Raw genomic sequence first — 23,438 nt, forward strand, 5'->3', positions numbered from 1 at the left:
CCTTCTTGTAGTGTGGGGCCCAAAACTGGACACAATACTGCAGATGAGGCCTCACCAATGTGGAATAGAGGGGAACGATCACGTCCCTCGATCTGCTGGCTATGCCCCTACTTATACATCCCAAAATGCCATTGGCCTTCTTGGCAACAAGGGCACACTGCTGACTCATATCCAGCTTCTCATCCACTGTAACCCCTCAATCCTTTTCTGCAGAACTGCTGCCTAGCCATTCGGTCCCTAGTCTGTAGCGGTGCATGGGATTCTTCCGTCCTAAGTGCAGAACTCTGCACTTGTCCTTGTTGAACCTCATCAGATTTCTTTTGGCCCAATCCTCCAATTTGTCTAGGTCCCTCTGTATCCTATCCCTACCCTCCAGCATGTCTACCTCTCCTCCCAGTTTAGTGTCATCTGCAAACTTGCTGAGGGTGCAATCCATACCATCCTCCAGATCATTTATGAAGAGATTGAACAAAACCAGCCCCAGGACCGACCCTTGGGGCACTCTACTTGATACCGGCTGCCAACTAGACATGGAGCCATTGATCACTACCCCTTGAGCCCGACAATCTAGCCAGCTTTCTATCCAGCTTATAGTCCATTCATCCAGCCCATACTACTTTAACTTGCTGGCAAGAATACTGTGGGAGACCGTGTCAAAAGCTTTGCTAAAGTCAAGGAACAACAAAATGTTGCTGCCAAAATCATCTTCCTCACTTATTGTGACAATGGCACATCCTACGTGAGCTCCTCCACTGTGTCTCCTGTTTATCTAGTCTTTCATCTCATTGCATCGTGCCTCAACACAGACGTCTCTCTTGCCTGCTTGTCCATTTCTTCCACTAGCACCTGCATGGGTTCTTCTGCTCCATCCCTTATGCATCAGACCCTGAGAAAAATCACAGATTTGTTTTAAAAAAATTGCAGTAGTGTCATGGGTAAATGTTCCAATTTCACAGGATATGCACAGCCCCCAGGCCCTCTCCCTCTCCAGCAGGGAGGTGGAAGCGGGTATCCTGCTTCTGCTTGCCTGCTTAGGCTGCAGCTGTTCATTGGAGGTTAGTGGGCCAGGCCCATCCCAGGAAGAGTGGGAGAATGGGGAGGTTTCTTACCCCATGGTGCTGCCTGGTCCAACCCAGCCTGGCCTGGGGTAGGGATTAAGGCCCAGTTTACTCTGAGATCAGCTCCAGCCCAGACCATTGCTGCTGCTTCCTATCCAGCCAGTAGGGAGAAGGGGGCAGTGCTGACCACGCGGTGACTAGGAATCCCAGTCCAGCGAGCCCCACGGCAGGCCCCTCAGGCCTGGGGGAGACATCAGTGTTGGCTGGCAAGGAGCTGCTGAGACTGGGATCCATCACCCCCCGATAGTTGTGTATCTAAGCTTCATGAGTGCTTTTAAAAAGTTGCATGTGTGCATGTATATAAAATATAGCTTTTTTTATTAATATAATAAAACTTGTAGGAACCATTACAAAATATCCAGTTCTTTGATTAGTGTTCCTGTGGGTGCTCCACTTCAGGTGTGTATGCGCCCTGTGCCTTTGACCAGAGATTTTTGGTAGTGGTGGCCATTTGGTCCATGCATGTGACCCACAAATCCTGGTGCCCTACACCGAGGCTATTTGGTGCTGCGCAGGTAAACTGCTCTCAGTGTCTTCTCAATCGCCTTTTGTCTGAGATGGGGTCTGCAGCATGTGTCTGTTCTCCTTTTAGGATTTAGATAGTTTATAATTACTTACCTTTTAGTGTTTCCTTCGTTTTTCCTTTCCCCCCTAAAAATAAAAGGATTTTATTTTTAGATATAGTTAGATAGTAGTTTAGAACTTCCCCTTCTTGGGGTTGTCTCTTTTGTTGTTTTTTCTCAGGAATGCCACGTTCCTCAGGATTCAAGAGGTGCCTCTCCTTCTGAGAGGTTCATTTCAATCAGTGACAGGCTTTCCCAATGCCTGCACAGTTAGTGTGTTACCCATATTCCTAGTAAGTGCAAGATCTGTACATCTTTCAGGGGTAGATTTTAAACTTCACTTCCCACTATTTTTTTTTCAAACTACTAATGATGGAACAAGCCTTATGTCCAGCTTTGGATCCAGAGGCAGAAGACCTCTCAGTACTCCTGATGCCCCACAAGATCTCAGTCATCAGAAACAGCTAGAGACGTAGGCAGTACTGTGTCACTGAATACTTCTATGCTACTGAAGTTCTCATCTACATCTTCCTCTAAACAGAAGGAGAGAGGTATAAATCTCCAAGAAGATCTTGGTCACCAACACACAACAGGGCTACAGAGACCTCGGGTCCCAAGGGGAGTTCAGCGTAGGCTCTGAGTGATGCAGGTACTGCAAAAGCAAAGAAGAAAACTCAGTCTAAGACTGACTTTGGATATCTGGATCCTGACTGACAGAGACATAGGTGTCCCGGAATAGCACTTGGTACTGATATCAAGGAAGACAACTGTAGCGAAGACCACTAGACCCTATATAATACTGCGAGAGTCAGAGCCGATTCACTCACAGGCCAAGCGCTCAGTGCTGGCTACATCAGTACTGAAGCCATCCTCCAGGTCAGTCTTTGTTACTGTCGGTACCACAAGAGTTTAGGTACCCTAAACACTTGATAGTCTCTTCAGAGTGTTGGGGGTTTGTCAGCAGCAAGACCCTCTCAATCACTGATCTCTGTATCACACAGGGAACCAGGCTTGCCCTAATCTACTTTGCAAATTGAACAGCTCCCCTCCTTGACCCCCGGAGAATGCGTAAGAGGAATCTTCAGATTTTCAGGTCTTGGTGTAGGGTTCCCCAGAACACATCACTCTCCCTCCTACACTGATGTTTTACAAGAGAATAGACCTCAAATGACACCCTCCTGGCAGGAACACAGATGGATGTCTCCATCTTTGCCTTTTGGCCTCCCTCAGTGGCCTTGCTGGGATCCCTGGGTGTTGTAACTCCAGCAATTCGTGACGAGGTCTTCACACTGTTGGAGGGAACAGAGAAGAAGGGATCATCTTCAACCTTCTTTGTCACCACCCATGCCAGAGGATGAGACCCATGAGGAAAAAGACGCAAGGGCAGACAAGGAGGTGACACCTCTTACAAATATTTCCTCTTCTTCACCTGATATGTCATGCCTCCACCACCTTCTGTGGCAGATGACTTCAGACAGTTTCAGGAAATGATAAAGCAAATTGCTGATACTTCAGATTCCCTTAGAGGATGTTCAGGAATCCCATCATGCACCTTGTCATGGATGAGAATTGCTATTTCAGTGAATTAAGCTCTTATGGAGCCCACTAAGGCAGTTTGGAAAACTCCATCTATAATACTGTCTACCTGCAAGAGAGTGGATGAAAAGTATTATGTTCCTGCCAGGGAACAGGAGTTTCTATTCTCTCACCCAGCTCTGAACTCCCTAGTGGTAGAGGCTGTTAATGAAAGGGGCAGGCAACATAGCTCTAAACAGAAAGGACTATAAGCAGCTCTATTCCTCCCCCGCCCCCCCCCTCCACACTTCAGTTCAGAAGAGTAAACCATCAGGTGCTCATGGCCAAATAGGACTACGTAAATTACAACAGATTTAGTTTCTATAGTGAACATCCATCAGAGAAACACTGTGATCACTTTAAAGTCACTGTTCAGGAGGGACAACCTGTAGCAAAAACATTGCTCCAGGCTTCCTTAGATGTGGCACATACTGCAGCACAGTCTAGATCCTCTTCAGTGATCATGAGAAGAACGTCTTGGCTGCAGATGCTGGGACTTCTGAGAGAGGTTCAAAGTACCATTTGAATATCTCCGCTTTGACGGTTGCAAGCCCTTTGCGGACTCAGTGGATGTCTTTTTACACAAAGGACTCAAGAGTCACACCGAGATCCCTTTGAATCTGTATTCCTGTAAATAGGAGGAGATTTTATAGATATCAGATAGTACAAAGAGCATTCCCAGACCTGTATTCAACCTACCATACACTCTCTGAACCCCTGGCCGAGAGACCAAGGAACTCAAAAAAGAAACCCCCTTGGCTACAACTACATCTTCCCAGCCATCCATGTCCTTCAGCAACAATTATGACGGCTTGGTTGAGTGTGGTTTTTGGAGGGGGGTGGGGGGGTGAGAAAACCTGGATTTGTGCTGGAAATGGCCCACCTTGATTATCATACACATTTTAAAGAGAGTGGTCACTTTGGATGGGCTATTACCAGCAGGAGAGTGAGTTTGTGTGTGTGTGTGGGGGGGGGGGCAGAGGGTGAGAAAACCTGGATTTGTGCTGGAAATGGCCCAACTTGATGATCACTTTAGATAAGCTATTACCAGCAGGAGAGTGGGGTGAGAGGAGGTATTGTTTCATGGTCTCTGTGCATCTAATGTCTTCTGAAGTTTCCACAGTATGCATCCGATGAAGTGAGCTGTAGCTCACGAAAGCTCATGCTCAAATAAATTGGTTAGTCTCTAAGGTGCCACAAGTACTCCTTTTCTTTTTGCGAATACAGACTAACACGGCTGTTACTCTGAAATCTGACCATCCAGTTCATGGGACTTTACAGCTGCAACATTCTACCGCCACTTCCTCATTTTGGATGCTGCCTCCTCCCCTTTAAGGATGCGTGAGAGTATATAATATGAGACAAATGTGTTTTGGAAGCCATAACCTCTGCTTACACTGTACATTTCAAGGCTCTCTCTCCTACCCATCCCTGTCCTTCTTCAGGGACTCCTCTCCTCATAGTCAGTTACTAGAGCAAAAAGTGACCTCACTGTTAAGTTTAGGAGCAACACAGAAGAATGGGATTCTACTCAAAATACTTCCTGATATCCATAAAGAAGGGGGAATGGAGACCAGTTTTAGAACTCAGGCTGCTAAACAGATACATAAATGTAAAACAGCAAAAATTCAGGATGACTATCCTGGCAGCAAAAATTCCATCATTACAGTTAGGAGATTGGGTCAAATCTCAGTCTACAAGATGCATATTTTCATTTTGCTATTCATCCATCACACAGGAGGTTTCTTTGTTTCCAAATCAACAACGAACACTGCTAATACAGGGTGTTGTCTTTTGGATGATCTTTTGTACCACGGATGTGCTCAAAGATTTTGGCAGTAATTGCTGCCCACCTCTTTGGGCATAATAGTTTTCCAGTGTCTAGATGATTGGCTGATAAAGAGCAGATCTTGTCAGGAGGTTTGGAGTCAATAAACACCATGTGTTCTTTATTTTACAGCCTGGTCCTTCAAGTCAACCTCAAAAGTCCATTTTGACTCCACTAGAGTGTGTAGATTTTGTAGAAGCATCACTGGATGTTTTGATAGGCACAGCTACCATCCAGCACATTTCTCACACTAGTGAACCACATCAAGGATTCAGGGCAAGTTACAGTAAGAGATTACCTTCAGCTGCTGGGACATATTTACATGTGTCTTTGTAGTGTTCAAAAATGCTTAACTACACTTTCTACCTCTACTCAGATTGAAGTCAATAAAGATAATGACAAACATGTTGTGCATGTATTATCAACCATCAAGGAGGAGCACATTCCCCACCTATCTGTGCTAAAGTGAAAACTCTGGAATTAGTGCATAATCAAGCACATACTCATCTCAGCTTCTTACCTTCCAGATATTCAACACACCATGGCAGACTACTTCAACACACATTTCTCTCTAAATTACAAATGGGAACTAAACTCCAGAGGTCTTCACATAATATTCTCGGTCGGGGGGTGGGTTCTTAGAGGTTGATCTGTTTGCCATGGCAGCAAATGCTAAATGCATCACTTATTGCTCCAGAGGGAATCTTGATCCCCTATCTGTAGGGGATGCATTTCTCATCACACGTAGGGAAGTCCTTTCGTCCACGTATCCACTAACATAGTTACTATTGATGGTTCTCAATAAGATTGGGCCAGAGTCATACTAATTGCATCAATGTGGCCAAGACAAGTCTGGTATCCCTTTCTCATCAGGCTCACATCTTCTTTATGGAAGCTTCCAATCAGTCCTTACCTAATGACTTAAGTTGCAGGTCAAACACTTCACCCCAATTTACAGATTCTGTGCCTCCAAGCATGGTTCCTCGATGGTTTTCAGGGATAGAGAGATCTTGTTCCTCATTTGTACAATGTTTTATTAAATAATAGAAAACCATCTACAAGAAATATGTATCTCCAAAAATGGAAACGATACCATCTTGGGTGTAACAGTCATCAGATTTCACCAACTTACTCTCCCTTCCTAGAGTACTGGATTACCTGTTAGTAATTGAAGACAAAGTCTTTCTGTGAATTCTATTAGGGTTCATTTAGCGGCAACAACAGCCTTTCACATACCCATAAGTTTGTTTTTTCCCCCCTCTTTTATCTTCCAGCTACGGCAAGATTCGTGCAAGGTTTGACAATTATCTACGGATCAGAAGCCCCATTCTTAGCTAGGATCAGGACCTAGTCCTTAATGGCCTTATGAAGCATCCATTTGAACTACTAGCTTAAATGTTAATTATTAGATTTATCTATGAAGACAGCCTTTCTGGTAGTGATCACTTCCACCCAAAGGGTAGGAGAATTGGGGGCTTTAATGGCGGACCTCCCATTTATGGTGTTCTTCAGAAAGCAAGATTCTTCCCTAAAGTCTCCTCGGAATTCCACATTGAGGAATTGAGGACAACGCATCCAACCTACCCTTAGTGAACTCTTAACTGGGAGAAGATGGCATGTATTGCTAGTCAAAGTTGGTTATTCATTGAATATCTTGCTCTGCAGGAGGTTGTATTTAGTCTTAGTGCATGATATTCCTTACTAATATAGAGTGGTTAGAGATTTCCCTGGCTGTGGAAGTGTCCCAACTGCTGATTTCTCAGAGGTAGAGACAAACCTTCCCTGTCACTTCTTGGCAGGTCTGGTCTGTCTCCAAAGCTGTATAGAAAAGCGACATAATGCTATGATCTGTGGACCTCATTCATCCTAGAAAGGAGATTTTCACATAAGGCACAAATACATTTCCCTCGTGTGCCTGGTGTGGATCAAAAATCCACTTTCCTAGTTAGTCTGTAGAATTGATGAGGTTTGTATTGTAATATTGTTAGGTTTGGATGCAAATCATATTTCAGCATGTGGGGCTTTAACAATAATTTTTTGTATTGTAATAGCATTCAAAATATGTTGGGTGCGGTACAAACACAAAAACACTGTCCTTGCCTTGAAAAGCTTACAGTCTAATCTAAATAGACAAGACGGACAAATAGGCCAACAACAGACAAGCCAAATGTTTGAGGAGATGATAGGAATATGTCTAGTTGTCTTTCCTGTTTTTCTTGTCCGACTATCCCGCTGTCATATGACAATGGTAAAGTGTCATGGACAGATTGGTTTTCTTCTAGAACTGAACAAAGAAAATTAGAATAATCCTTCAAGATATCTCTTCTCTGCACTGGGATAGCTTCCCCGGCCTACCCCTACCCCTATTCTTCCTACAGATGTTTTAATTAGTAATCAAATCCCAAAAGTATACACACCTGTTCAATAAGTGTAGGCTTCTTCCTTCACTTAGGCTATTGTATGAATATCATTGCCATTAGGGTCATATGGCAGTTTAACTTTTTAAGCAGGTGAAGGTGGCCAACTTTTTCTTCTGTGCTTAGTACCGTGATCAGCTTCAATCACACGTGCACTAACTCAGGGTACAGTTATGTCCATTGATTACGTCCAGTAGCTACATCATGTCCTATGTTTCTTCATTTGGCAAGATGGACCCTCCTGGTTTCATCTTGGGTAAGCTTTTTGTTATATTCCAATAGCTAAAGCAGAGAGCCTGAGACTACCAATATTTGGTGTATCACATCTCATCCTGGAGTTTTTAAGCAAGGATGGCAAATGGAGGTATACTTAAAGTTTGTAGCATTCTGTTGGTCCACAAATAAGTAGCTGAGCTTATCCCCATAACTGACATGTAGTTGCCCTAACAGCTGAGAAGAGTTAGTGTGAGGCCATGATTTGGCTGAAGTGATTTAAACATTATAAGCCCTCACATTGACGAATATGCACAATGAATGAAGAGGAGCTCTTGTTCTGCTTGTCTGTAAATCATTTTGTTTTTCATAATACTTTTTATTGCTGAATTTTACTCAAGGCATTATTATTTCTTTTTGAAACACACTTTCATAAATATGATACAAAAATGTCAAGCTGCCCCAGATCACACATTTTAAATTGTTACAGCCAATGAAAAATCTAGAGCTTCCCAAAATGTTATCTATTTTGCAAGTTTTAACAATGTAATCAGCATTAAGCATATGTCCTTTTTGATCCTTTTAAAGATATTAGATCCAACACAGGATACAAATGGATTCCCTCAAGATAGCAAAGCAAAAGTTTACATTCGAATTCTCTGAACTCTAAAGAGATGGAGGACAGTGGGATGGGCGACAAATACTTTTGCCTCAATATTAAAGGGGTACTGTCAGATTGATTTTTAAATCAAAATGTAGGTCTTGTACAATCTTACAAAAACATAAAAGTAGTAGAATGGTGAGGGGGTTGGTTTGTTTTTTAATTCAAGTGAAAACTTATTATTTGAAGACCACCATTTTTTCAGGATTTCTTACCCTGTGCAAACACCATCTAGAAGTCCCAAAAGTGAAAGGTTTGGAGGCCTGCACACATTAACAGATGGAACACTTCAAATAGAGCTGGGCAAAATTTTTCAGACAAATAGTTTATGCACTGAAAATGCCAGTTTTAGTCAATATAAAATTGTTCCTGAATTTGACCCAATTAGTTTTTGCTGGGAAAAACTTTTTCCAGGCCAGCATACCATCTGTGGGTATGTTGGCATTGCAATAAAAGACACAGTGGCATGGCTGTGCATGGTCTGGGTCAGCTGACTCAGGTTTGTGGGACTTAGGGTGTGGGGCTAAAAACTGCAGTGTAGATGTTTGGGCTTGGGCTGGAGCCGGGGCTGTGAGAATTCACAAGGGGGGAGACTCCATTCAGAGCCTGAATGTCTACACTGCAATTTTTAGCCCAAGCCCTACGAGCCAGAGTCAGCTGACATGGGAATCTTAGACTCCATGCTTTGAGTGTTTCATTGTAGTGTAGACATGTCCTGTGAGTCCTCCTCTCTCAGTGCATCTGTGCCTCCCACTTTATAACATTTAGCCCAGTGGTTGGGGCTCTTGCCTGTAATGAGAGAGATCCAGGTTTGATCCTCACTCTGAATCAAGTAAGATCTTCCCCCATCCCATTTGAGCACCCTAACCACTAGGTTATCCGCTGTTCTGGGGCTGGTTACACAATCTCTCCAATCGAGCTGTTCCATTTTGCATTAATACTTAAAGATTCATTAGCCCAAAGAAAGAGAGCACTTGAGAACGACTATAGCCTCATGATTAAGGCAGTCACCAGAGCAGTATGAAATGTGGATTCATATCTTCTCTATGTCTAGCTCTAATTTCAACCTTGCTGTGTTAGTGGTACCAGCCAACTGGTAACCTCACCTGTTGGTTCCTTTTTACCACTAATAATTGAGGAGCTTTCTTGGGCTACTCCTTTCAGTAGCTATAACCAGTCAACTTTTTGGCTGGATTTCTTTCTCAGGGTATTCCTCAGTGTTTTAAACCGATTTATTTTACTATTCATTTATTTCTTCTGTCAGATTTAATAAATTGGAAATAATTTAGATTTGGTAGGAAGGGCTTTTGTGGTCTCTCTTAGCATTATGATCTCTCTTTTTCTCTCTCCTTACCCCACGAGAACATACTAGTTTCCTACTTACAGTACCACTAAGATATGGGATGGGATGCTTTCTTCAAGTACAGGAAGGATGCCCTTGTATTCCTTTCCATCAGAATCTCTAGTAGAAAGATTCCTGGCAAAGCAAAGGAGAGTCAGCATTTATTTTTCCTAATAGCTCCAGACTAGCCAAGATAAATATGATTCTCAACTTCGTTTCCAAATACCAAAGCTAAAAAAGTCCTCGAACAAAATAGCATCATCCTGTGATGGTGGCTAAAGGAGAGAAAATTACTTGTTTCTTTGAAGATATTATAGTGGAACACCAGATCTGCTATAGTTAAGGTTAAGCATCACTCTGTTTAAAAGTCGACTATTCTAAGTGCTCTAAAAATCTGCATTCTGACTCAGATTGCCTTGAAATTTGCTGTGCCACATGGGAGTAGTGATGGTGCTAGTTTTCCAAATTTCTGTCATTTGAGCAAAGCGTTCCCAAAACACCCAGCGTTTTACAAAATCATCTTGTTTTTCTGAAGGTTTTCTTTGTGCACATCTGGGATTCCAACAATGGCTGTGATCCTCCATAAACTGATCTCAGTTCCTTGGGATTTAAGTCAGTTAGTGCACAGCTTTTTTTGCTGAAGCAATGTTGAAAAAGTTACTCAGTTAGGGACTTCAGGTTGACACGTACCAAACTGTCACACCTGGGATCACGAATAGAATGGTGAAATATACCTGACATCAGTCAGAGTAGCTCAGGGTGACACGCTGTAGTCATTGAATTCCAGCTATACTCAAATGTGTCATCTGGAATCTGAGAGTAATCGTTGGCCATGTTGCTACTTTGTGTCTGTAGCAAGGGAGTTTTATGCTTTTGGGAAGTGTGCCTTGCAAAGTACAGTTCTTTTAAAAGGGCCTCTAACTATTTCTGAAAGATAAATAACACCTTACACCTCCATTCTACACAGATATGTAAGAATGGTTGTTGGGCATGTTGCTGTGAAAGTGGGATAGAGGTTTTTGACTGTTTGGAAACTCCCCTAGAGTAACATAGTTAAAAGAGCCTCTAATTTTGTTTTGAACTATTGCTCTGTATACTATAATGCAGCATATGGTGCCTTAATGGATATTTCCCAAACAAAAGTTTCCAGATCAAATATGGGTTGATTCACAGGTTGCAAAGAGAATGAAATGGGTGTGCACTGTATTGAGATAGGGAAGAGTCTGTGGAAGCCTATCTGACATCACGGACTTGGAATAACTCAGGGGGATAGTCACTGAACCCGAGTGTAAGGGAGCAGACTCACCCCTGCGGCACCTCCTGCTGGTCTTGGTCAGGAATCAGCTCACCAGGCTCTGGAGCACCCTCTGCAGGTCGGTGATCTGCCTTACTGCTGGCCCCACATCCCTCCCAGACCCAGTGCCCCTTGTCTCTTGGATGGGTGCCCCCTGGCAGTACAGCCATTGTTTCTCAGGGTCATCATCCCCCCCCCCCCCCCCCCCGGGAACCCACACCCACTATCTCCACCTTGCCTCAGTGTAAGGCCAGTCACCAACTAGCCCCTTGTATCAGGGCAGACTGCAGTGTAAAAGCCACTCATCACTGGCAAGGAGGGGTTTGGACCTGCTGCCTCAGCCTACCTATGGGCTGCCCCCTTTCCAGCCCCGATACCTGCCTGGCCTTCTACTAGGCCACAGCCTGGGATTTTCCAGGTCAGAGCTCCCCCAGCTCCCTTAACCTTTCACCAGCCCTGCTCCAATCTAGGTGTACTCTGCTCCCTGCAGCCAGGTCCCTCCCTCTCCAAAGGCTGGTGAGAGAGTGAGTGTATCAGCTCCTGGCTCACTGCCTACTTATAAGGCCAGCTGAGCCCTAATTGGGGCATGGCTCCAGCTGAGCCTACTTCCCTACTCAGCCTGGGCTGCTTTCCCTAGCTACAGCCCTTTCCTGGGCTGTTCTAAGCCCCTTAGGGCAGCAGTGGGTGTCTACCCTGCTACACCCGGTCATACTCATTGACTAAATTTGAGTCCTGCCCTTGGTTGGTATTTGAGAATGGCTGCTAGGCATAAATGTTATATTTTTAGGTTGGGCACAAGTAGTGCCCCTTTTTCAGCTATTGTTGTTATATTTTGTCTGATGTCTTAACATGACTCATGTAAAGTTTACTGAAGATAGTGTTACCCACCTGGAAATCAGTTCATGCCCTGAGTTCCTTGTGCAGTTTCTCCCTCTTCCTCCCAGAATACTTAGGGTATGTATATACTAGAGCAGAAAGGTGTAAATTCCTGCGTGAAGAGACATACTCGCGCTAGCTCTGATTGAGCTAATGGGCTAAAAAACACATGTAGCCACAGCAGCACAAACTTCAGGAGAGGCTAGCTGCCCTGTGCCTTGGGTCTTGGATGGGATTGTACTTGGAGTGGCTAGTAATTGGGTGGCTCTGGGAGACATGCTGTAGTAATTGAACGGTTTTTGTTAAGGTAAATCTTGGGTTTAGGTCAGGTGTAGCAGACTGGAGCATCCTATATGGTCTATCCTCAAACACTGAGTCTACTGAGTGTAAATGTTAAAGAGAAGGTTAAGGGATGACTTGATTACAGACTACAAGTACCTACATGAGGAACAAATACTTAATAATGGATTCTTCGGTCTAACAGAGAGAGGTACAACACAATCCAAAAGCTGAAAGATGAAGCTACACAAATACATATGGGAAATAAGATTTAAATTTTTAACTGTGAGAGTAATTAACCATTGAAACAATTTACCAAGGGTTGTGGTGGATTCTCCATCACTGGCAATTTTTAGACCAAGATGTTTTTTTCTGATGTTATTTTCAAAAATATGGAATTATTTTGGGGACATTCTGTGACTGTGCTATACAGGAGTTCAGACTACATGATCACAATGGTTATTTCTGGCTTTGGAATCTGTGAACCCCTTCACTCTGCCCAGAGGATTCTTTCTGAAACATTGATTTCATTTACTCCTCAGTAAGCCCCAAAGGCCTTTGTCATGTATGCCACCAGACTGTTAACAATTCATATAACAAGATATCTGTGCACTGCTATTGACAGTTGCAATTATTCAACAAAAAAACCTTCAAAAACAGACTCCAACGAGAAACAGCAGAACTGGAATTAATCTGCAAACTGGACACCATTAAATTAGGCTTGAATAAAGACTGGGAGTGGATGGGTCATTACACTAACTAAAAACTATTTCCCCATGCTAATTTTCCCCCTACTGTTACTCACACCTTCTTGTCAACTGTTTGAAATGGGCCATCCTGATTATCACAACAAAAGTTTTTTATCTCCTGCTGATAATAGCCCACATTAATTGATTGATCTCGTTAAGGGTTGGTATGGCAACCCCCATTTTTTCTTGTTCTGTGTGTGTGTGTGTATATATATATATAATATAAAATCTTCCTCAGGGCCAGCTCTAGGATTTTTGCTGCCCCCAAGCAAAAAAAATTTTGGCTGCCCCTGCTTTTTTTTCATGCCTCCCCGCTCCTGGCTCCGCCCCTTCCCTATCCCTTCCCCAAATCCCCAGCCCCGCCTCCTCCCCAGGATTTGCTACATTCCCCCCCCAATCGCTTCCTGCGGCTCCCTTCCACCCCTGCAACGCCCTGCCCTAGCTCACCTCCGCTCCGCCTGCTTCCCTGAACAAGCCACCGCTCCACTTCTTCTCCTCCCTCTCAGGTGAGGGAGAGGCAGCGCGTTCAGGAACCGCTCTCTGCCCCAGCTTGCCTCCGCTCCACCACTGCCGCCTCCCCTGAGCGCACCGCCGCTCGTCTTCTCCCTCCTTCCCTCCCCGTGCAAAACAGTTTTGGGCGCTGCAAGCCTGGGAGGGAGGTGGGAGAAGCCGAGCGGCGGCAGTTTCCCTCAGAGGAGCAGGCGGAGCGGAGGTGAGCTGGGGCAGCAGGGGCACATTTCTAGGGGGGGGCATGGCCAGCGCTGGAATGCCGCCCCTAGAAATGCATTGCCCCAACACCTGCTTGTTTTGCTGGTGCCTAGAGCCAGCCCTGATCTTACTGTATTTTCCACTGCATGCATCTGATGAAAGCTTATGCTCAAATAAATGTGTTAGTCTCTAAGGTGCCACAAGTCCTCCTTGTTCTTAATATTCACAGTACTCTATTTGCAAATCAGTAAGGCAGTGTACTGGTGCACAGTTTTGGTAAATAGAGTGTCTGTGTGTGTTTGTGTGCGCGTGCGGATGTGGATGTGCGCCTCACTGTAGTTAAGTCATTACTTTAAAAATCAGGGGATGAGATTTTAATTTACCGTTTACATATTTTGCCCTGAGCTGAACCCCTACAGGATTTTGATATTAGGATTAGAAGGTAAATGTTTTTTGTATTAAAAACTGCTTAAAGTATAAATCTGCACTGAGTATCATGAGGCCACCTGTCTTCAAAACAAATAATCCTCTCCTCTGTTGAACTACATAGTGCAGGTAATGGTATGTGGCGTTTTCCTGAATTGGAAGTGAGTAATGAGAGGAAAGGTAAAGATGATGAAATATATTTTTCATTTAATCATTTTAAACGTTAAACGAATACAGCAGGGCTTTGGAGCTGTGCTCCGGCTCCACTCCAGCTCCAGGCAAAAACCTGCAGCTCCACTGCTCTGGAGCTGATCTGCGCTCCAGCTCCGGGCTCCACTCCAAAGCCCTGGAATACATCCCTCAATCTCTGGATACATTTATGATAAAATAATTTAGAACTTGGATTGTAGACATTATTGTCATTAAATCGTATCATTAAGGTGAATTAACTTTTTTTTGCATGAAATAATTTTTAAAGATGTCAGAAGTCTCTCTTCCCTTTTAAAACATACCTTTTCCAAATTCTGTTTTCTTTTCAGTACTCTTTTTGCTTTTAGCTTGCCTCTGGCCGAAGGGGCAAATTAAGATTTCAAGTCAGCAAACCATCCCTATGCAGCAAAGTTCTTAACGTTAAGTATGTGCTTAAGTGCTTTGTAGAGCTTGGACCCAAGGTCCTGAACCTGCATTGAAAACTGTGCAGATGCAATGATCTGTGCACATGATTCTGTGTGTGTTTGGGAACCAGTTTTGTAGGTAAAGATTCAAATGGGATGAACTCTGAGTAAAGTGGCTGATATCTTTCCAAACTGTAAAAACTAAATATTTATTTTATAGAGTACACAAGTTTTTCATATGTAAAAACAACTTCTAAAACCTAAATTTCTTAAACAGCAGTACACTACACTCTGCTGAAAATCTGAGGTGGACCACCAGAGTTTTGAAGATTACCAGTTGTATTTAACCACAGTTCAGCTGCTTTAGATTTAAATAAATTAATAAATAGTAGACTTATACAAATGCTAAAAAGGGCATATACTCTAGGTGCCTTTGACATAATTAATTATATCACAAAAAATACCTTCACTGCAGCAGTACGATTCACTATAACACACCAAAGGTGAAACAGGGAAGTTAAAAGTTTATATCAGTGTTACCTCCAGAAATTTTCTACCTTTGTAATTCCCCCCCCCAGTTTTAAATGCTTGGGGTAAGGAGACGAGCTTTGTGACATGCCCCTCAGAGTATAGTTATTTTGGACTAAGGAGTGGAGCAAATTCCAAAGTAATATTCAGAATAACATGTCAAGATCTAGGTAGTTATTAGAAAAATGCTATATTTGGATCCAGAAATTATTACATATATTTGACTATATTGCATGTTTAAGATAATGGCCATTGATGAGGGTTGACAGTATGCCACCTCATCTTGTTTTAACTGAAATCATTATTAGCTATGAGGTGATGCAAAGTCATAGCTGATCCAGTGATGAGAAATAAATTCCTGTATTAGAATGCGTCCTGTATTAGAATGGATTTCTGTTGTGAAGAGTTCTCCTTTAGTTAAATAATCTCCTCAGTTCCTTACAGTAATAGAATGAGATGTTGGATATCTAATTTAAGTATTTTGTATGTATTTAATGAAAAATTATCATTCTTAACTCATGCTTGATAGGTGATGAGTCATTTCTTTGAGTATTTTGTTTTTATAGCTATTTTTTATACAGCTTCATTGTAGGTTTTTGAAAAATTGCAGAGCTTGTAAATTTAATATGGGTGCTGTTTTATCACATTTTTAAATGGTTATTTTCTAGATTGTGTAAATTGTTCAGGGTAGGGATGGTCTTCCTTTTATCTCTTGTACAAGTATTGAGCACGTTATCAGCATTTAGTTATTAACAGTGCCTTCCAACATCTCACTATTTTTGTCACACAGTTTTGGCCAAACTGAAGTTTCTTTTAACTTAGTTTTGTGTAAGGGTTCAAATTTAGAATTGATTTTAGTTACCTAGTTCTCTCTTATGTTACTTATGTTATGGTAGTGTTGAGAGGCTCTAGCTGTAACTGGAACCCTGTTGTGTTCAGTTTTGGTCACAGTATTTCAAAAGAGATGTAATAGAAATAGAGCAGGATGGGGGACTAAAGTGAGTCATAGGAGATTGAGATGATTGTGACTGCTTCATTTAGAGAAGAGATGAATAAGAGGAGTATGGCTGATGTATACAATAATGAATGGAATACAAATGATAAATCATTCACTGCTAATTATCTTTTATCATAATATGAGAATATGGGGACAGTCTGTGAAATTGAAAGAAAGCTAACTTAAAAATGATACAGGTAAATTCTTTACACAATGAATGGTTAACCTGTGGAACTCATTCCCACAAAATATTAGTGAGACTGAGCTTAGCGGGATTCAAAAAATGGATTAGACATTGATATGGGTTATCAGAAATTCTCCATTACATTAGATGAGAATTAGATGAGATATTTTTTTAAATTGGAAAGGACCAACCTTTTTGCCTCTGATATTTTATGAAGAAGCTTCTTCTGTGGGCATGTTATTCCTTAATTGTCCCCTGCAGAGCTTCTTGCAGCTTCCTGAGAAGCACCAGTTCCTAGAGATGGGATACTAGACTACACAGAGCACTGGGCTGAATGCAGTGTGGCAGTTCCCAAGTTATGAGCTATATAAAAATAGAGGTAGACACAGTTCTTGTCCTAAAGACATTATAACCTGATAATGAGCTGGTCTAAATGTAAAACCTACCCTTCAGTCTAGCCTTTCTATGATGATGAAAATGGGAAGTAAACAAAACAGGGATCATGTAGTTTACTTTTAGACTTTTATGTCATGGTGATGAGATCAGCAGGAGTTCAGTAGATTAAAACCAATATTGAAAATATATTTTCTTGAGATATTTTGACCAAAAACCAAATCAGTATCAATAAGGAACTAGAACGGGGAGGAGGCACTAATAAAATAGGGAAGAGAGACCCAGAAGATGAAATAAAGGTGGAAATGAATTGTATAATTTAGCTTCAGAGTGTATTTGAGTTTTCTACCTATCCTTATAGTTAATGATAGGTAATCATGTGGATAGCAAAAGAAAGTTAAAATTGTAACCTCACATTTTGAGGTTTGGAATTCTCTCTCTCTCTCTCTCCCCACCACTTTTAAAAGTGTGAAACTTAAAGAAGGTCGTGAAAGGAAAATATGTATTTTTGTATTAGAATTTTTGAATCTCTGTATATTGGTAAATATACGAGTGACTGTTTATTTCATAGTTTGCAAATTATTTTTTGGTCTCTTTCTTTAGTTTTTACCAGATTCGTGCTTCTATGAAAATTCCTCCAAGAGTGCCGCACAAATTAGAAGCCAGCTTGTTACCTGTGACAGGTAAGTACAAGAATTTTTATAGTGAATGTAGTCTAGTTTGACTACATTAATTAAGAGGACACCTCCAGGATTTTTATGTGCAGAATCCGACTTCCTTTAAATTATTTTAAGCTAAATGCCAGCAATGCTTCACATTCCTCAATTTGTAATTTAAAAAAAAATCTGTAACAGTAACTGAGAATAAAAAGTCTTTTTTTGTGCTGACCTGTGTTATCTGCCTTGTTCATCTTCACAGAACTATTCATTGAAGCTGACCATACACTCTATTATTGGAAATGATATGGGAGAAACAAATAAAACAGCTTGACTTTCAGATTTCATGTTGAGTTTGCAGGGTTGCCAGGTAGAAAGACATCTTTTTGCTTGTAAAGTGAGCAGATTTAATGTGGACTCACTGAGAGATCCCAATCACCATGACTTTATTAAAAGTAACTAAGTAACTTTAAGTGGAACCACACTTGAAAGGGAAAATGTTCTGACATACTTATGAGATTAGAATTTTAGTCCATTTGTTTAAATAATTGTCATTGCCTTTATGTAATGCTATATACCGTATATACTCATTCATAAGCTGAATATTTTTGGTAAAAAAGTGATGCATCAAAGAGTGGGAGTCGGCTTACAAATGGGTCTACACTAAAATTTGATGATTTTAAACTCTATGAAATCATTGAATTGAATATCTAATACATTGTCATTTTGTTTACTTGGAGCGTCTGCAGGCATGGCGTGCCACTTCCCCGAGCTCCCGTTGGCTGGGAACGGCGAACTGTGGCCACAGAGAGCTGAGGGGCTCCATGCCTGCAGACGCTCCATGTAAACAAAACGTCCCGACCCGCCAGTGGCTTACCCTGATGGGCCAGGAGCCAAAGTTTGCCAACCCCTGAAATATAGGGTCGGCTTATGAAAGGGCCATACAGTTTTTACTATTTTTACCTATCCATCTTGGCTTATAAACGAATGGGCTAATGAACGAGTATATATGGTATATTAAATTGTTTTGATGAAAAGGAATTTATTGCCCCTGATGTAAACCTTGAAAGTCAAGAGTACAACATAGATCTGAAGTGGGGAAGGGGAGCCAAGGTAGCCCTTCTGACATCACTTTTAACAATACCATCTAAATAGCTATTTCCTAAAGTCTCCCTCTCCACACCCGGTCCCAGTCTCTTTTTCCAGTCAGTCTGTCTCCCCTCCTCCATCTCCTTGCCAATCTGTATTGCCCAGTCTCCTTGCGAAACAAGTCCCAGCCTTCCTCCCCTGCAACCCTGCTCCCAGTCCCAGCCTCTTTGCCCAGCCAGTTCCAGTCTTCTCCCCACCCAACTCCCAGTGCCAGTTTCCCACTCCCTCCCCAACAGCTTTTAGTCTCAGTCCCTCCACCCACCCAACCCAAGGCTCCCTGACCCAATCTAATGCCTTTCTCCTCCTCACCCCATCCCCCCAGTCCAGCTCTTGTCAGTTGAATCAGGCAGCAATCATCCTCTATGCTTGCTTGAGTGTAAGCAAGGGGATCACTGAGAGCTTAGGGGAGACAGGCTTCCTGCTTTTAGTTCCAGTTCTCTGATCGAGCCCAGCCTGCCGCCTACAGCTCCATTTTCAGGGAAGGTCCAGCTCAGCCCTAGGCTGCTGGACTCTTCAAGGAAGTTTGTTCTGAAGCTCTAGCTACTCTCCACTGAGCATGTACAAACTGCAGTTTTTCCATACACTTATAACTTGGCCTAATCTGGGTGGATTTTCACAGGAATGGCAAAAGACACATCACTGGCATATACACATACACTCTCACATAAAAAAGCTTCCCCTCCCTAACTGAACCTGGTCAAATTTCAGATCTCTGCTCCAAAGCATGGGGGTACTGAATCTTCTCAAAGAAAAGGTTGCCTGAATTTAATATGGGCAAAACAATGTAATTTCTTTAACCTTATTTTTGTTAATAGGTGAACCATTATTACTGAAATTTCCCAAAACAGTTCAGCCTGAGGCTGACAATCAGCATGTAAAATTTCAGCCCAAATGGTTAAAGTTGGGCAAAATTATAAGCAATTGTAAATAGGTTTTGCAATAGGAAGTAGGAGGCAACCTTAATAGGTGTTGCTACCTCTCCTGCTTATAATTATAAATGGGCACTATTCATAGATTATAAACTCAGAGGGAATTATTGTGATCATCTAGTCTGACCTCCTGCATAAAACAAGCCTGAGGATTTCCTTGAATTAATTCCTGCTTTAAGTTCAGTAGCTTTGGTTTAACTGTAACATATCTTTTAGAAAAAATATCAAATCTAGATAAAAATTTCTGGTGATGGAGAATCCACCAGAACCCTTGGTAAATTGTTCCAATGATTAATTACGCCCACTGTTAAAAATTTCCACCTTATTTGTATCTGAATTTGTTTTACTTTAACTTACAGCCATTGGATCTCATTATAACTTCCTCTGCTACAATGAAAAGCCCTCTTATATTAAATTTCTTTTCTCAAAATATGTTCTGAAGGGGTGATTTGATCACAAAGTATAAAAGTCTCTTTGATGAGCTAAATAGATTGAGCTCCTTGCGTCTGTCACTGTAAGGCAGGTTCTCTGATTTTTTAATCATTCTCGTGGCTCTTCTCTGAACTGTCCCCAATTTACCAACATCCTTCATGAATTTTGGACACAATATTCCAGTAGCAATAGCACCAGTGCTGAAGACACAGGTAATATAATCTCCCTACTTCTACTTGAGCTTCACTTGTACATTCAAGGATTTCCTTAGCCTTTTTGGCCATAGCATCGTTCTGGGAGCTCATGTTCAGTTGATTATCCTCATAACCCCCAGAGTTGCTGCTTCCCATGGTAGAGTCCCCGATACTGTAACTATGCTCATGTTCTTTATTCCTAAATGTCTGACCTTATATTTGGCTGTATTGAAATGCATATTGTTTGCTTGTGCCCATCTTACCTAGAGATCCAGATCACTCTGTGTCAGTGACTTGTTCTCTTCATTATTTGCCACTCCTCCAATCTTTGTGTCATATGCAAACTTTATCAGATTTTATATTTTCTTCCAGATTATTGATAAAAATGTTAAACACAACCCTTAGAACCCCACTAGAAATGCAGCTGTTTGTTGATGATTCCCCATCTACAATTAGATTTAGAGACCTATCGGTTAGCTATCCATTTAATGTGTGCCATGTTGAATTTGTATTATTTTAGTTTTTAATCAAAATGTTGTGCATAACCAAGTCAGATGCCTAACAGAAGTCTGTTACATCGTTACCTTTATTAACCAAATTTGTAATGTCATCAAAAATGGTATCAATTTAATTTGATAAGATTTATTTTTGCATAAACTCATTCTGATTAGCATTAATTATATTACCCTCTTTTAATTCTTTATTAATTTAATCCCATATTAGCCATTCCATTATTCTGCTGAGGATCAGTGTCAGTCTGATGGGCCTGTAATTACTTGTATCCTCTTGTTTACACTTTTTTAATATTAGCATGACATTAACTTTCTTCCATTCTTTTGGAACTTCCCTCGTTTTCCAAGAATCATTAAAAAAATGTTAATGGTCCATGAAGCCCCTCAGCCAGCTCTTTTAAAACTCTTGGGTGCAAGTTATCTGGATCTGTTGATTTTAAAGTGTCTTTCTTCAGTAGCTGCTGTTTAACATCCTCATGAGTTACTGTTGTAATGGAAAGTATTTTATTATATTATCATCTGGCTTTTCCCCAAAATACAGAAGAGAGATATTTTGAAAACTTCTCTCTTTTCTGTATTATTATTTATAGTTCAATCTTTTCCATCTGATAATGGATAATTATTGGGATTCCTTTTGTTCCTGATATACTTAAAATACTCCTGGTTGTTGTCCTCTGCTGACTATAGATTTCTCTTTGTGTCCTTTTCCTTCCTTTATTAATTTTCTATATTATCGTCTAATTTATATTGCTAGTATCTTCCCCTCCTGTTCCATTTTTATATCTGTCTGTCTATGTGTCTGTCTGTCTCTGCTTTTACTTCCCCAGGCTGTTCTTTTTTTTTAACAAGTATAGGCTTTTTTCTTGATTGTGGCTTTTTGGGGGGGCATCTAGTAAAAAAGTTCTTAAAGCTCCTAATATAAGTTTGCTTAATACTTTCCATTTTAAGACCCCGTTTTCAGTTGCTCATAACTTGGTCACTTGTTAAGTGTTTGAGCAAAAATTTTCCATGTAGGGTATCTGCCTCAGACTGATTTTTTTATTTTTGTTTTTTTTTTAAGTTTCAACTCCAGCAGTCAAGCCTGTTTCTAAGCTGCAGGCTCTAAGGCCAGAAGGGGCCATCATGATCATCTAGTCTGACCTCCTGCACACTGAAGGCCACAGAACTTTCCCCCACCCTTTCTGTAATGGACCCAGAACCTCTGGCTGTGTCACTGAAGTTCTTATATCATGATTTAAAGACTTCAAGTTACAGAGGATCCACCATTTACTCTAGTTTAAACCTGCAAGTGACCCATGCTTCAGAGGAAGGCAACCCCCCCCACCCCCCGGGTCTCTTTCAATCTGACCTGGGGGGAAATTCCTACCCAACACAAAATATGGCTATCATTTGGAACCTGGGCATGTGAGCAAGACCCATTAGCCAGACACCTGGAAAAGAATTCTCTGTAATAACTCAGAGCCTTCCCCATCTAGTGCCCCATCTCTGACCATTGGGGGTTTTTTGCTATTAGCAGTCATAGATGGGCAGCATGCCATTGTAGGCATCTCATCATACCATCCCCTCCATAAATGTATCACATTCAGTCTTGAAGCCAGTTAGGTTTTTTGCCCCCACATCGCCCCTTGGAAGACTATTCCAGAACTTCTCTTCTCTGATGGTTAGGAACCTTCATCTGATTTCAAGCCTAAACTTGTTGATGGCCAGTTTATATCCGTTTGTTCTTGTGTCAACATTAGCGCTTAACTTAAATAACTCCTCTCCCTCCCTGGTATTTATCCTTCTGATGTATTTATAGAGAGTAATCATATCTCCCATCAGCCTTCTTTTGGTTAGGCTAAACAAGCCAAGTTCTTTAAGTCTCCTCTCCTAAGGTAGGTTTTCCATTCCTCTGATCATCATTATAGTAGCCCTTCTCTGCATCTGTCCCAGTTTGAATTAATCTTTTTTAAACATGGAAGACCAGAATTGCACACACTATTCCAGATGGGGTTTCACAAGTGCCTTGTATAATGACAATAACACTTCCCTATCTCTACTGGAAATACCTTGCCTGATGCATCCTAGGATCACATTAGCCTTTTTCATGGCCCCATCACAATGGCAGCTCATAGTCATCCTGTGATTAACCAATATATTCAGGTCTTTCTCCTCTTCTGTAGCTTCCAACTGATATGTTCCCAGTTTATAGCAAAAATATTTGTTCTTAGTGCCTAACTGCATGACTTTGCACTATTAAATTTCATCCCATATCTATTACTCCAGTTTTCAAGGTCCTCCAGATCATCTTGTATGAAGTTCCAGTTCTCTGTATTGGCAATAACTCCTAACTTTGTGTCATCTGCAAATTTTATTAGCATACTCCCTCTTTTTGTGCCAAGGTCATGAATGAAAATGCTAAATAAGATTGGTCCTGAGACTGATCTCTGAGGAAACCCACTAGTAACTTCCCTCAAGCCTGATGGTTCACCTTTGTAGTTTTCACTTTAACCAGTTCCTTATACCCCTTTCAATTCTCACACTGTATTAATCTGCATCTTCTCCAATTTAACTAATTTTCCATGTGGAGCTGTATCAAATGCCTGACTAAAATCCAGGTAGAATTAGATCTACTGCATTTCCTTTGTCTAAAAAATCAGTTATCTTCTCAAAGAAAGAGATCAGATTGGTCTTGTACGATCTACCTTTTGTAAAACGGTGTTGTATTTTATCCTAGTTATCGTCAACTTCTATTTCTTTAACTACTTTCTCTTTCAAAATTTGTTTGAAGACCTTGCATACAATTGAGGTCAAACTAATGA

At 41.5% G+C, this 23,438-nt stretch overlaps 1 protein-coding gene across 11 annotated transcripts in view; it reads left to right on the forward strand.

Annotated features, from left to right (window-relative positions):
- Positions 1–23,438, forward strand: part of FAM135A (family with sequence similarity 135 member A) — a 140,554-nt gene that overhangs the window by 24,017 nt on the left and 93,099 nt on the right. For all 11 annotated transcript variants that reach the window (XM_078852105.1, XM_078852103.1, XM_078852106.1 and 8 more), the window contains one exon: positions 17,369–17,448. In XM_078852105.1, the coding sequence (XP_078708231.1) occupies positions 17,369–17,448 (80 nt within the window). The remainder of the gene's footprint in view (positions 1–17,368; positions 17,449–23,438) is intronic.

This window comes from Lepidochelys kempii, chromosome 3 (assembly GCF_965140285.1).
Source record: "Lepidochelys kempii isolate rLepKem1 chromosome 3, rLepKem1.hap1, whole genome shotgun sequence".
NCBI classification, from domain to species: Eukaryota; Metazoa; Chordata; order Testudines; family Cheloniidae; genus Lepidochelys; species Lepidochelys kempii.